Source organism: Oncorhynchus mykiss, chromosome 16, assembly GCF_057628025.1.
Source record: "Oncorhynchus mykiss isolate SJ-2025 chromosome 16, ASM5762802v1, whole genome shotgun sequence".
Lineage (NCBI taxonomy): Eukaryota > Metazoa > Chordata > Actinopteri > Salmoniformes > Salmonidae > Oncorhynchus > Oncorhynchus mykiss.
The window spans coordinates 42,461,356-42,477,158 of record NC_143037.1 but is presented as its reverse complement, the minus strand read 5'-3'; the positions used below and the strand labels follow the sequence as shown (position 1 = coordinate 42,477,158).

Here is a 15,803-nt window from a genome sequence, read left to right as displayed (position 1 = left end):
TCACATCGTATACTCCCAGTTTGTTTGCTTTGCTGGAGAAAGCAAGTGTGTAAATATTTTCATAGCCTAGTAGTTTTTGTAAACCACATATAGTATCGATTGTCTAATGTGTATTTAGTAGCTGGCCCGCGTACTGTGAAATGTGATTCTGGGTTCTGAGAATGCATACACTACCTTTCAAAAGTTTGGGGTCACTTGGAAATGTCCTTGTTTTTGAAAGAAAAGCACATTTCTGTGGTCTATTTTAAAATAACATAACATTTATCAGAAATACAGTGTAGACATTGTTAATGTTGTAAATGACTATTGAAGCTGGAAACGGCTGATTTTTAATGGAAAATCTACATAGACACACAGAGGCCCATTATCAGCAACCATCACTCCTGTGTTCCAATGGCACGTTGTGCTAGCTAATCCAAGTTGATCATTTTAAAATGATAATTGATCATTAGAAAACCCTTTTGCAATTATGTTAGCACAGCTGAAAACTGTTGTACTGATTAAAGAAGCAATAAAACTGGACTTCTTTAGACTAGTTGAGTATCTGGAGCATCAGCATTTCTGGGTTCGATTACAGGCTCAAAATTGTAAAAAACAAAGTACTTTCTTCTGAAACTCGTCAGTCTATTCTTGTTCTGAGAAATGAAGACTATTCCGTGCGAGCAATTGACAAGAAACTGAAGAGAATGCTGTGTACTACTCCCTTCATAGAACAGTACAAACTGGCTCTAACTAGAATAGAAAGAGGAGTGGGAGGCCCTGGTGCACAACTGAGGAAGAGGACAAGTACATTAGTGTGTCTAGTTTGAGAAACAAAGGTCTCACAAGTCCTCAAATGGCAACTTAATTAAATGGTAACCGCAAAACACCAGTCTCAATGTTAACAGTGAAGAGGCGACTCCGGGATGCTGGCCTTCTAGGCAGAGTTGCAAAGAAAAAGCCATCTCTCAGACTGGCCAATAAAAATAAAAGATCAAGATGGGAAAAAGAACACAGACACTGGACAGAGGAACTCTGCCTAGAAGGCCAACATCCCGGAGTCGCCTCTTGAATTTGAGACTGATGTTTTGCGGGTACTATTTAAAAAAACACCACTGTAGCTCGGTCACCTTCCACCACAGATGCGGCTGGCCAACATAGGCAGATGCGCTGAATTGCCCAAGCAAAAAAAACTGATCACATACATTTCGTCATGTAGTGTGACAGTACACCTGCTCGTCGAACATCTCATTCCAAAATCATGGGCATTAATATGCTGCTATAACAGCCTCTTCTGGGAAGGCTTTCCATTAGGTGTTGGAACATTCCTGCAGAGACTTGCTTCCATTCAGCCACAAGAGCATTAGTGAGGTCGGGCACTGATGTTCGGTGATAAGGCCTGGCTCGCAGTCGGCGGTCCAATTCATCCCAGAGGTGTCTGATGGGGTTGAGGTCAGGGCTCTGTGCAGGCCAGTCAAGTTCTTCCACACCGATCTCGACAAACCATTTCTGTACGGACCTCGCTTTGTGCACGGAGGCATTGTCATGCTGAAACAGGAAAGGGCCTTCCCCAAACTGTTGCCACAAAGTTGGAAGCACAGAATCGTATAGAATGTCATTGTATGCTGTAGTGTTAAGATTTCCCTTCACTGGAACTAAGAGGCCTAGCCCGAACCATGAAAGACATCCTCAGACCATTATTCCTCCTCCACCAAACCTTACAGTTCGCTCTATGCATTTGGGTAGGTAGTGTTCTCCTGGCATTTAGCAAACCCAGATTAGTCCGTTGGACTGCCAGATGGTGAAGCGTGGTGCGGCTGCTCGACCATGTAAATCCATTTCATGAAGCTCCAAACGAACAGTTCTTGTGCTGACGTTGCTTCCAGCGGCAGTTTGGAACTCGGTAGTGAGTGTTGCAACCGAGGACAGAGGATTTTTACGGGCTACGCACTTCAGCACACGGCAGGCCCGTTCTTGTGTGGCCTACCACTTCGCGGCTGAGCCGCTGTTGCTCCTAGATGTTTCCATTTCACAATAATGGCACTTACAGTTGATCTGGCCAGCTGTAACAAGGCAGAAATTTGGATCAGCCAAATCCACTAATTTGAAGGAGTGGCCACATACTATACATACACAAAAGTATCTCTAGCTTAAACTGATTAATTTTGATGGTGATTTTATTATGTTACTTATATTGATTATTATGTTACTTATATTATTACTTATATATATATATATATAAGTAATAATATAAGTAACATAATAAAATCACCATCAAAATTAATCAGTTTAAGCTAGAGATACTTTTGTGTATGTATAGTATGTGGACACTCCTTCAAATTAGTGGATTTGGCTGATCCAAATTTCTATATATATATATATATATATATTGGGTGAGTCAATAGACTTAAGGATTAATGACAAGGAGAGTTGATTCCCGTCTGAAGAGTTCAGGGAGCCTCTATGATCAATACTTAATTAACATCTAAAAATCACACTCTTGGTTTCGTTTCCAATTAACCAGCACCAGAAGATATTACGAGAGGCCGTTGGATGCATATCAAGTTGATGTTGAGTCTATAGGCTAAGCAATGGTGATTCACGAAGTGTGTTAGGCCAAATATAGACAGTCAGATATTGTTCTGGTGTTAGCTGTCTGTACAGAGAGACAATTCTTTACCATAATGATCCTTATATGTGCTGTAACATCAATGCTTGGAGACATGTATTTTGCCCTCAGAACAGCCTCAATTTGTCTTGGCATGGACTCCACAAGATGTCGAAAGCGTTCCACAGGGATGCTGGCCTATGTTGACTCCAATGCTTCCCATAGTTGTGTCAAGTTGGCTGGATGTTCTCTAGGTCCTTCTTGATTCACACGGGAAGCTGATGAGTGTGAAAACTCCAGCAACGTTGCAGTTCTTGACACAAACCAATGTGCCTGGCACCTACCTTCATACACCCATTTGAATGGCACACACACAATCCATGTCTTAATTGTCTCAAGGCTTAAAAATCCTTCTTTAAAATCTGTCTCCTCCCCTTCATCTACACTGATTGAAGTGGCTTTAACAAGTGAAACCAATAATGGATCGAAGCTTTCAGCTGGATTAACCTGGGTCAGTCTATGTCATGGAAAGAGCAGGTGGTTCCTAATGTTTTGTACAGTCCGTCTATGGCTGTCCAAGGAACGCTAGTTTACAAAGAGTGTTCTGTACAGGCCAGGGAGAAGACTGTCATTTATGATAATGAAGATCTTTGTTGGTGACGTTTACATTTAACACAAATAACCACAGATCAGTTATTGCAAGTAGACTCCTCCTTTGAAATAGCTGCTCTCAGCATAATCACTGCCAGAAAGAAAATAATAAGCGCAGGTGTGAGGGTGGCTACTTTGAAGAATCTCAAATATAACACATCTTGATTTGTTTAAACACCTTTTTGTTTACTACATGATTCCATGTGTTATTTCATAGTTTTAATATCTTCACTATTATTCTACAATGTAGAAAATAGTAAAAATAAAGAAAAACCTTTGAATGAGTAGGTGTGTCCAAACTTTTGACTGGTACTGTATTAGAGGTCGACAGATTAATCAGAATGGCCGATTAATTAGGGCCGATTTCAAGTTTTCATAACAATCGGAAATCGGTATTTTTGGGCTCCGATTTGGCGATTTTTTTTATTTTATACCTTTATTTAACTAGGCAAGTCAGTTAAGAACACATTCTTATTTTCAATGACGGCCTAGGAACGGTGGGTTAACTGCCTTGTTCAGGGGCAGAACGACAGATTTTCACCTCGTCAGCTCGGGATCCAATCTTGCAACCTTACAGTTCACTAGTCCAACGCAATAACGACCTGCCCCTCTCTCGTTGCACTCCACAAGGAGACTGCCTGTTACGCAAATGCAGTAAGCCAAGGTAAGTTGCTAGCTAGCATTAAACTTATCTTATAAAAAACAATCAATCATAATCACTAGTTTAGTTAACTACACATGATTGATGATATTACTAGATATTATCTAGCGTGTCCTGCGTTGCATATAAATGTGACTGAGCATACAAGTATCTGACTGAGCGGTGGTAGGCAGAAGCAGGCGCGTAAACATTCATTCAAACAGCACTTTCGTGCGTTTTGCCAGCAGATCTTCGTTGTGCGTCAAGCACTGCGCTGTTTATGATTTCAAGCCTATCAACCTCCTGAGATGAGGCTGGTGTAACTGAAGTGAAATGGCTAGCTAGTTAGCGCGCGCTAATAGCGTTTCAAACGTTACTCGCTCTGAGCCTACTAGTAGTTGTTCCCCTTGCTCTGCATGGGTAATGCTGCTTCGATGGTGGCTGTTGTTGTTGTGTTGCTATACTGTTACACTGGCAATACTAAAGTGCCTATAAGAACATCCAATAGTTAAAGGTTAATGAAATGCAAATGGTATAGAGGGCAATAGTCCTATAATTCCTATAATAACTACAACCTAAAACTTCTTACCTGGGAATATTGAAGACTCATGTTAAAAGGAACCACCAACTTTCATATGTTCTCGTGTTCTGAGCAAGGTACTGAAACATTAGCTTTCTTACATAGCACATATTGCACTTTTACTTTCTTCTCCAACACTTTCTTTTGCATTATTTAAACCAAATTGAACATGTTTCATTATTTACTTGAGGCTAAATAGATTTTATTGATGTATTATATTAAGTTAAAATAAGTGTTCATTCAGTATTGTTGTAATTGTCATTATTAATTTGTAATTAATTGGTATCGGATTTTTTGGTCCTCCAATAATCGGTATCGGCGTTGAAAAATCATAATCGGTCGACCTCTATACTGTATATATTTTTTTCTTTCTTGCACTCACACCTGCTCCTTTTAACGCACACTCTTGGTAGCATTAGCTAGCTGTACCGGAGCCAAAACTCCGGTATTTTTAATCCTATAGCTTGTTCTCCATTTTCTTTGAGTCATGAGTCAACATGTTTTTTGAACTTTTATTCCCATGACGATCTAAAAAAATCTCATGAGCAATATGTTTGGAAAATAAAATTGCAATCAAATCGCTATACAAAGAATCTTGAGAATCGCAATACATATTGTATTGGTACCTAAGTATCGCAATAATATCGATTTGTGAGGTCCCTGGCAATTCCCAGCCCTACCAACCATACGTCATAACAATCAATGATTCGTGTAACATCATGCTTTGCTGTGAGCTCACAGTTCGATGAAAGGGGCCAAATGTCCATCGGGTCATGGTGCACCAGATATGGCCCCTGGGCCACAGTTTGACTATCACTAGCCTAGTTGAACACGTCTGGTCAATCTGGTCAGATCGATTCTAATCTGGACTAATAAATAATTGCAGGCTGGTTTTAATCAATTCCATTTGTACTATTTTAGTCATGAATCAATAGTTTGGCTTGTACTTTTGCTGGTTCATTTCCTATCAACATAAATCTGAACTCTACTGGTGTGTAAAAGTTGGACGGTTTTCCATCAGGCTTCAGACTGAGATGTAAAGTTGAAGACAAAGAGCCAGCCACTCCCTCACAACTGGCCTCTTCTTCTTGCAATACTGAAACACTATCAACCTACTCAACTACTGCACCACTAACAACAACAATTCAGCCATTCATGTTTTTTTGTCAAAGATGAACAAAATTGACTGTATGTCTCTTTAGTGTAAACTACCAATGGTATCTGAACCAGTCGACACAACGAAATGGTAGTGTTATGGGATTATCATGATTATGACCTTTGACTCCTACAGCGTAATCCAGTATAATCCAATCGAGGGGCTGAGCTGACTGAAAACGCATGATACCACATGTAACTAACTGGGTCTCCATACCATTTCTCCCCACTGGATTATAAAGAACACATATATTTATTTTATCTTTATTTAATTAGGCAAGTCAGTTAAGAACAAATTCTTATTTACAATGACGGACTACCCCGGCCAAACCATGATACCACATGTAAGTGACAGGGTCTCCAGACCTTATTTCTCCCCACTGGACTATAAGGGCCCTTTAAGATCTGCCTTTCCTAAACTTTTCTGTGCTACGAGATTATCGTTGTGTGGTTGTTTGACCTTTGACTTTAATCCAATAATAGAGGGTCTCTTCTTCCCTTCACAGGTTCTGAGCTGAGTAAACACACACACAAAATACCTGTATTAATTTGTAACTAACGAAGATTAAAGCACCCAGAACCAAATCTCTCTTCACTCAGGCTCCAAATGGAGCCTGAGCCTCAGATGGTTGTTTGACCCCTCCTCTGGAAGGAGACAAACAACTGTGTTTGAGGCGCTTTTGATATATAAGCATTAACCTGTGTGTGTATGTGTGTGTGTGTGTGCGCGCGCATAAGTTCATTAGTCAGTATGTTTGTGCGTGTGTGAGCATTAGTCCCTCTGTCTGTGTCTGGACAGGACATAAATACTAAGGAGAATCCCCAGGGGTCCAGGCTGCCTGCTGTTCTAAGAAGACACTTTAAATCACTCCGACATCCCTAACAATTGTCACATAGCAACCTTTTACTGCGGTAAAGCGGCCCTAAGCAACCTTTCACTGCTGTAAAGCGGACCTCAATGCGGTTCCATCCACTGACTGGTCAGAACCGGTCATTCCTGGACAGGTTACTTCTGCTACACTAGACTCTGTAGGCTAGACTAGCTCTATCCAGCCCTCCATCCCCTTGCTGGCTGGCTCATTCCAAACACGCACACATGCACACAGATACCAACCAACTGCACACAGACACTCTCTGACACAAATACATTCCCAAAACACACACAGGGTGGATTTGGGCTGAGCTGGATTGGGTTAGGCCGCTCTGGGCTCAGTGGGCTGACAGGACTGGAGAGGGTTGGGGTGGGTTTGTGTGGGGTGGGTTTGTGTGGATTCCTGCCCCAGCCCAGACCGCCCCAGACCAGTTAGTTGTGCTGTCGGTGCAGGATTTTTGTTCCCGCCTGACAGGCACCCACTGTAATTAACTCCCTGGATCACTCTGTATACTCACTCTGACAGACAACGAGAGAGACAAAGAGAGGGAGTGAGGGAGGGGGGGGGCATACACACACACACACAATTGCACGCACACAGACACACCGATGAACGTTCTTAGCTAATGAATGTGGTAAATTAGAGCTGAAAGCTGAAATGTTAGCCTGGGGGATATATAGAGTTGCCCTTTTAGCAGGGAATTTGTGAGGTGAAGGGTGAGGAAGGAGGAGTGAAATGAGGGAGAGGAAAGAAGAGCCGCTGTGACTGAGACAGTGTCCGCACTGTGAACTTCCCTCACCCATTCTCTCTTTCAAGGTGCATTAGCAGAGCTAATCCCTGTTTCTGGAGTGATTCTCTGTGTGGGTGTGAGGACAGGACCTCACTTAGAGTGTGTCTCACGTACAACATGCATAATGTGTGTATGTTTGCTGCTGTGTATACATGTTATTGTGTCAACTACCTCACAAGTATCTTCATCATCAACACCTGTCCTTTACGTAACAGAGTTAACAGGACCAGGGAGCAGCAGGGAGGAAATGCAGGCCATGAGATATAGTGATTGTATTATCTGTGCCAGTGGATCCATCTGTGTGTGACCAGACAAGGATGTGTGTTTGTGCGTGTGTTAGGTTAGTATTAGCGACACGGCCACTCTCTGGGAGTGATGCCATGTTAATCCTCTTTTTGGCTCATCAGTCTCTAACTCCGTCATTCTACCTCTTATTATCCCTCTATCTCCCATGCTTTCTCCTTCCATACCCTTCTCCATCCCTCCCTCCCACCCATGCCCTCCTTCCATCCCTCTCTCAACAGTTTTCATAAGTTGGAATAGGCCTACAGTGGGATAAAAAAAACACTGCTTTCATTTCTTGAGATAAGGGACAAAGCAGAATACGTACAATACTAGTGCAAGTTTCCTTCTCTGGTGGTACAATAAACATGACCAGAGGACTTGCTGCGGGGACGTGCTGCGTTCCAATTCATCCCAAAGGTGTTGAGGTCAGGGCTCTGTGTAGACCAGTCAGAGCCCAGTCAAATTCTTCCACACCGATCTCAACAAACCATTTCTGTATGGACCTTGCTTTGTGCACAGGGACATTGTCATGCTGAAACAGGAAAGGGCCTTCCCAAAACTCCATTGAACGCATTTCCACTTCTCCAGAGTCCAATTGCGGCAAGCTTTACAACACTCCAGCCAACACTTGGCATTGCGCATGATGATCTTAGGCTTGTGTGCAGATGCTCGGCAATGGAAACCTATTTCAGGAAACTGCCGACGAACAGTTATTGTGCTTTCAGAGGCAGTTTGGAACTCGGTAGTGAGTTTTGTAACTGACAGACAGTTTTAACCCGCTACGCGCTTCAGCAATAGGTGGTCCCGTTTTGTGAGCTTGTGTAGCCTACCACTTCGCGGCTGAGCCGTTGTTGCTCCTAGACGTTTCCACTTCACAATGACAGCACTTACAGTTGACTGGGGCAGCGCTAGCAGGGCAGAAATTTGACAAACTGACTTGTTCCATCCTATGATGGTGACACGTTGAAAGTCGCTGAGCTCTTCAGTACAGACCATTCTACTTCCAATGTTTGTCTATGGAGACTGCATGGCTGTGTGCATGATTTTATACACCTGCCAAATCTACTCATTTGAAGGGGTGTCCACAGAGGTCGGCCGATTAATCGGCGTGGCAGATTAATTAGGGACGATTTCAAATTGTCATAACAATCGGTAATCTGCCTTTTTGGACATCGATTATGACCGATTACATTGCAATCCACGAGAAAACTGTGTGGCAGCCACGAGTGCAGCGTCAAAAGGAGCCACGGTAAGTTGCTAGCATTATACTTATCGTGTAAAAAAACACAAAAAAACAATCTTCACATAATCATTAGTTAACAACACAAGGTTGATGATATTACTAGGTTAACTAGCTTGTCCTGCGTTGCATATAATCAATGCAGTGCCCGTTAATTTATCATCGAATCACAACCTACTTCAACTTTGCCAAACGGGTGATGAATTAACATAAGCGCATTTGTGAAAAAAAGCACATTCGTTGCACAAATGTACCTAACCATAAACATCAATGCCTTTCTTAAAATCAATACACAGAAGTATAGATTTTTTTAACCCTGCATATTTAGTTAAAATAAATGCATGTCAGCAGGCAATATTAACTAGGGATATTGGGTCACTTCTCTTGCGTTCAGTGCAAGCAGAGTCATGGTATATGCAACAGTTTGGGCCGCCTGGCACGTTGCGAACTGTGTTTCTTCCTAACAAAAACCGTAATTAATTTTCCAGAATTGTACGTAATTATGACATATCATTGAAGGTTATGTAATGTAACAGCAATATTTAGACTTAGGGTTGCCACCCGTTCGACAAAATACGGAATGGTTCCGTATTTCATTGAAAGAACAAACGTTTTGTTTTCTAAATGATAGTTTTCGGATTTGACCATATTAATGACCAAAGGCTCGTATTTCTGTGTGTTTATTATATTTAAGTCTATGATTTGATATTTGATAGAACAGTCTGACTGAGCGGTGTTAGGCAGCAGCAGGCTCGTAAGCATTCATTGAAACAGCACTTTACTGCGTTTGCGAGCAACTCTTAGCAATGCTTGAAGCACAGCGCTGTTTATGACTTCAAGCCTATCAACTCCCAATATGAGGCTGGCATTACTAAAGTGCCTATAACAACATCCAATAGTCAAAGGTATATAAAATACAAATGGTATAGAGAGAAATAGTCGACACGTCATAATTCCTATTACTACAACATAAAACTTCTTACCTGGTAATATTGAAGAACTGGGAATATTGAACCACCAGCTTTCATGTGTTCTCATGTTCTGAGCAAGGAAGTTAAACGTTAGCTTTTTTTACATGGTGCATATCGCACTTTTACTTTCTTCTCCAACACCGTGTGTTTGCATTATTTAAACCAAATTGAACACGTTTCATTATTTATTTGAGACCAAATAGATTTGATGTATTATATTAAGTGAAAATAAAAGGGTTCATTGTTCATTCAGTATTGTTGTAATTGTCATTATTTCAACAACAAAAAAGAAATATATAAAAATCGTCCGATTAATCGGTATCGTCTTTTTTTGGTCCTCCAATAATCTGTATCGGCGTTGAAAAATCATAATCGGTTAACCTCTAGTCCACATACCATGTCGTGTGTAGGCTATGCCATATGTATTAGCTAATATGCATATTCAGCTGTCGTTTTTAAACCTCCATTCTAGCATACATGACACACACAAAAATCTGTCTAACTACATGCTTTGATTTGTGTTTCTATGCAAATAATATAATTTAACATTTCTTTAAGCCTGCAGCTAGTTAATTGAAATTAGACAATCATGCCAAAACATGATTCAAAGTTGCAGGGGCACAACATTGGTTATAGAAGTTGATGGGACATGCCCCCCCCCCATCCCCAGGGAAAGTTGCCCCCCCCCCATCCCCAGGGAAAGTTGCACCCCTGCAAAATTGAATTCGCTGAGACACAGCTAATGAAACACTAGCTTCCTGTGCAGGCACATTGACGTTTACAGTATTAGCTGGCTAGGCTAGTCAACATTTGCTAGCTTTCAATAAATTGGCTAAATGGTCAATTAAGTTACTTCTTCATATGATCAAGACCATTCGTATTGCATGCTGCATAATTCAAGTTCACTCAAACAGATATTTATCTTATTTCAGTCTTTGGGAGCGAATGTTAGTTCCTCTTGACACACAGACAGCAGATCAGAGGCTGTTAACATCTTAGAAGCAGGCCATTGGCTGCCTTTATTAAAAGGGGTATGTACAGGAGTTCTGATTGGTTCCAAGTTCAGCAGTTTGCAAATTTGCTTGAGCTAGACAGTGTTGAAATATACTTTTTCTGATGGTGAATTGAAGGTGCCAACATATTTTACAGCAGAATATGTCATTGTCAATTTTAAATCAGCTCCTCGCTCGACATCGATCAACTACCTTGTCTTCGGCGTCGGCCCACCACCTTATGGTAACACACCCAGCTAGCACATATAATATATGTGTATTTCGCCCACGGAGACGGGAGATCGTACTTAGGGTAAATTCCATTTCAATTCAGGGAATAAACAAAAAATGCCATTTTCCTCATTGCTTTTCAATGAGGAAAATGGAATTGACCCCACCTACACCCTGGCTCTAAGACAATGTATCCCAAATGACACCCTATCCCCTATGGACCCTGGTCAAAAGTAGTGCCCTACACAGGGAGACATTTGGGATACATTTGGCAAGCAGACACAGAGATTGGACATGGCTGCTGTTTAGCATTAGCTACAAAAGATTAGCTCCAAAGCCAACACATGACTGACCAGCGTAAACTAGCCTACTAGCCTTTTCACACAAAGACACCAAACAAGTCAGCTGCCGAATCACACAGCTTCTCTTTTGCGTCTGTGAACAGTATATAGTGAGACAAGTTTATTTTCTTGTCTCCCGCCAGTTGAGCCAAGCCGTTTGACGTCGTTGGTTGTTGCTCCCTGTTGCTTGACAGCGTCATTAAATCACAAGCTGCTCCGCCGTGTAAAGGGTTCAGCCTTGCTCAGGTGAGAGTATAATCCCACTTTTAGCTCGTCACCCCTTCAGTGCCAATAAACGACAGTTAACAGAGTCTGAGTCCCCTATGGAAATGGTCATTCTCAAGGCTACAGTTCCTCTTTCGCTACATAGAAAGAATGTGTACCAGTAGGCCTCTTCACCTTATCCTTCATCTCAATCCCAACCTCTTGGTGAGGTTGGTTCTCATTAGGGCTATTGTTCCGCTTTCCCTACCTGTACACACACACACCTACTGTCAGGAAGTTACCGTGACAACCTGATTTTTTTTTACAGTGTAAGGCCCTGTTCAAAAATAGTGCACTGTGTAGGGAATAGGGTGCCATTTCGGGATGTAGAGTGTACCTACTCTACTCAACCATTATTTATATGTTTCCTGGGTACAGTTGCCCCATTTTTTCCCCCATTGCTTCTGTCATTCAACCCAACCTGAGTGCAACAAAACGTTCACATTCTTTCTCTCTTGTATTTCCTTCCCCTGGCCTCCCGGGTGGCGCAGTGGTTAAGGGCCCTGTACTGCAGCGCCAGCTGTGCCCTGGGTTCGCGCCCAGGCTCTGTCGTAACCGGCCGCGACCGGGAGGTCCGTGGGGCGACGCACAATTGGCGTCGGGAGGGCTTGGTCGGTAGGGATGTCCTTGTCTCATCGCGCACCAGTGACTCCTGTGGCGGGCCGGGCGCAGTGTGCAGTGTGCACGGTGTAGCACGGTGTAGCCGCCGACACATTGGTGCGGCTGGCTTCCGGGTTGGATGCGCGCTGTGTTAAGAAGCAGTGCGTGCGGCTGGTTGGGTTGTGTATCGGAGGACGCATGACTTTCAACCTTCGTCTCTCCCGAGCCCGTACGGGAGTTGTAGCGATGAGACAAGATAGTAGCTACTACAACAATTGGATACCACGAAATTGGGGAGAAAAAGTGGTAATTTTTTTTTTTTTAATAAAAAATATATATATTTCCTTTCCCTCTTCTCACCCCTCTCTGTCTATGTCTCCAGTGTGCTGCAGTGAGTCTCAAGCTTCATCCTAAATTGCACCCTATTCCCCATTTCACGCACCAGTTTTGACCAGGGCACATAGAGCTCTGCTCAAAAATAAGGCCCTAGTTAAAATGAGTGGACTATGTAGGGAAAAGGGTGCCATTGGGGATGAACCGGTCTCCAATGTGCTGTAGTGAGTCAGTCTCACAGTCTGAATAGCAAACAGACAACAGGCTGAGATTTTCCCAGGGAGGAGAGAGAAGAGAAGCTCCAGGGAAGACTTCAAATGACTGTTGCATTATATGAGTCAAGCAACTCTGTGTCAGTGTGTAACTCGATGCAAAACTAATAACTATATATTTTTCCAATAGCCCAGTGAAAACAACACAATATATTGTTACCATTATCATCGCCAGGATGTTTGGCAAGGTGGGGGGATATGTCCCCCTTGGGAAGCTGGATCATTTTGTCTTTTTAAAAACACCTGTAACTGCCATTTTCTGCAATCAAGAACCTATGACACAACTATAGAGATCCTATATATTATTATAATGGTTCAGTGTGTAATTCTATGGATAGAACTAGTACCATGACCTGCATAGAGTAATGTACAGTATTCTCACCTGTAGTTCGCACCAGGCCACCTCCACCCAGGTTTCAGTGTCCAGGCCTTTATAAACGGTCTTGAAGGCACCCCTCCCCAGCTCAATGTCAAACTTCAGAAACCTCCCCCCCGGCGAGGTGGCCACGGCCTTCATCTCTGCCTCCTCCTCCTGCTCCCGGTCTCGCTCCTTCCCCGTCTGGGGTGGGGCGGAAGAGGGGGCGTCCTTGGCCCCGGGGTCCTGGGTGGAGCTGAGGCTGGATGGGTCGTGGTCGGCCGTGTCATGTCCCAGGGCTGCAGAGGCGGCGGTAGCGGCCTGTGCGCCACCGAGAGTGATGACTGAGTCCAGGTGGGGGGCGGAGTGGGAGACAACTGGGGGATCCGCTACCACATCGTCCTCCTCACAGATCTCCACACTCTTCCTGAAGAAACGTTTCTCTCTCCTCAGTCTCGGCCCGTGACCCCCTGACCTTGAAGCCGCCGCAGTCGCAGCCGGGGACGAGGGTGTGGAGAGAGACATGGGTCTAACCGCCAGGGGCTCCACTTCCTTACTGTCCCTGGTTTCTCCGGGCCCTCCACCCCTTCCACCGCCGCCTCCTGTCTCCCCTCCCTCTGCGGTTCTCCTCTCCTGGGTCTGGGAGGAGGGGAAGTCTGGGGGGGTGCTGTGCGTCCTCTCCCTCCTGCTGCTCTCCTGGTCCGTCTCCTCCTCCCGTGCGCCAACAGGTTTCTCCGAAGAGTCCTCCGTCCCTGTGGGTTCCCCAGGGTCCGTCGCCATGGGGATACGCCGCCTCCTCCTCCCCGTCCTCTCCTCCGACCCTTTGGTTCTCCTTCAGTCCCCGTCTCTCCTCTCTTTTGTGGTCCTCTTCTTACCCACCTTCTAGGTTCTCTGGCTGCTGTTCTTCCAGCGTTTCTGGTGACTACGCGACTGGGCCCTGCCACTAGATTAAACTCCCTCCTTCTCTCTTCTCTCCTTTCTTTAGTCTTTACAAAGGTAACGGATAAGCAGCACAGTGCTTCTTTTCTCCACCCGACCAACACTAACTTTCGGTCCTTACTTTCCTTCTCTCCATCTCCTAAAGTACATAGCCTTTCCCCTGCACTTTCTGAGGGTACCTCAATAAAGCTTCACCTCAGCCAACCTATATACACACAAACACAGGCCAAGGAAAGTCTTTCAAGTCTCTGGGAGAGAGGGAAGTTAGTGTCCCTTCCCTCCTTTTCTGGATAAATCCCTCCTTCAAAGTGTAAAAGGTGAATCTCCTCAGGTAAATTCTGTGAAGAAAACAAACAAATAAAAACATATTAATATTCAGCAGGCTAGTGAGATAGTGAGATGCGAATAACTTTCCACTGTAAAAGTCATATTTGTGCATATTTAAAGCATTCATTTCCAAGAAGAACAACAGTTTGACTTCGACAGTTGAGAATGTTTTAGTTTGATGTTCTGGTCAGAAAGGGGAAACACACACACACACGACAGAACAGTTTCAGAGGCACAGAGAGGGCAGGCCTGAGAGGATTCTGAATAATCAATAAATGTTTTTTACTGGGACTCTAACACTCATTTCCACAGTCAATACTGACTTGTCAAAGGATGCTTGGTCAGTGTCTAAAATCATACCAAATCCAATGTTCTTCATTAAAATGTGGAAATGTTCATACAAGCCTTGGAGGAAATGGTTCCATCATTTTGAATGTAACCAATTCCTAATAGCACACTTTAAATACTGCCTGGTTAACACCAATTTATGGTGTTTTTCCCAGGCATTTCCCCAGTGTCTATTCCACCTCAAGTGTTGATTGCCTTTTTTGCAAGGGACTGGAACAGGGCATTTCTTTGCAATGCATTTATTTTAAATTCCTGCCGTTTGTGTTGTATCCAGCCAAACTTGATCTTTTAAAAATCACAGAAAGCCTTTATTTCGCAGCCAGCCGAAAACGAGATAAAGGTCCACTCAGTTTCAACCATCATAATAAGCCTGCTGAAGAAATTCTCTAGTAATTGGATACTGGCTAATACTTCATGTTGGACGAAATAGTCAAAGATGGCATTATTCCCAGTGTTTGTGGGTAAATGATGAAGACCGTAAGGTGATTAATTATGCTAATTAGATAGCGTAAGCACAGGCCATGCCACAAGTCTCCCAAGTATGGTCAGACTTGAGATGTTAATGGCCTACTCTGAGAAAAAAAATCAAAAACCTTGATGACAGCCTAACCTCCGTTAAGGGCTACAGTAGCATTGCTGATTCAACTAAGGAAATGATTGCAGTTTCCTACAGCCCAGCACCCCCTATAAAGTGTTGCGCCTGACTCCGTAAACTATTTCAACTAAGGAATCTTTAATTGAAGACGATCATGCCCAGCTTTGCTTTGCGTTAATCAGCTTGCCAATCGGAAGTTTATGAGTGTGATGCAACTGTAGTTGTGTTCAGTGAAGACCATTAAATCAATATAGTGGTGCTAGATCCTATTGTGATGATACAAAAAAACTGGATAGATGAGGCGGTATTATGGACCATTTCTGCATGATTCATTCATGAGCAGAGGGGGATAAACTGCATCACAAATGACACCCTGTTCCCTATATACAACCCTGGTCAAATGAGCTCTGGTCAAATGCAGTGCACTATAAAGGG

The 15,803-nt window shown here is 43.4% G+C and overlaps 1 protein-coding gene and 1 long non-coding RNA gene across 3 annotated transcripts in view; one reads left to right on the top strand and one right to left on the bottom strand.

The window, feature by feature from the left end:
* Positions 1-15,803, top strand: part of LOC149976898 (uncharacterized) — a 175,736-nt gene that overhangs the window by 101,371 nt on the left and 58,562 nt on the right. The window lies entirely within an intron of this gene.
* Positions 1-15,803, bottom strand: part of wnk3 (WNK lysine deficient protein kinase 3) — a 74,446-nt gene that overhangs the window by 43,760 nt on the left and 14,883 nt on the right. For both annotated transcript variants that reach the window (XM_021565830.3, XM_036946832.2), the window contains exon 2: positions 13,187-14,436. In XM_021565830.3, the coding sequence (XP_021421505.3) occupies positions 13,187-13,939 (753 nt within the window). In that variant the 5' untranslated portion in view covers positions 13,940-14,436. The remainder of the gene's footprint in view (positions 1-13,186; positions 14,437-15,803) is intronic.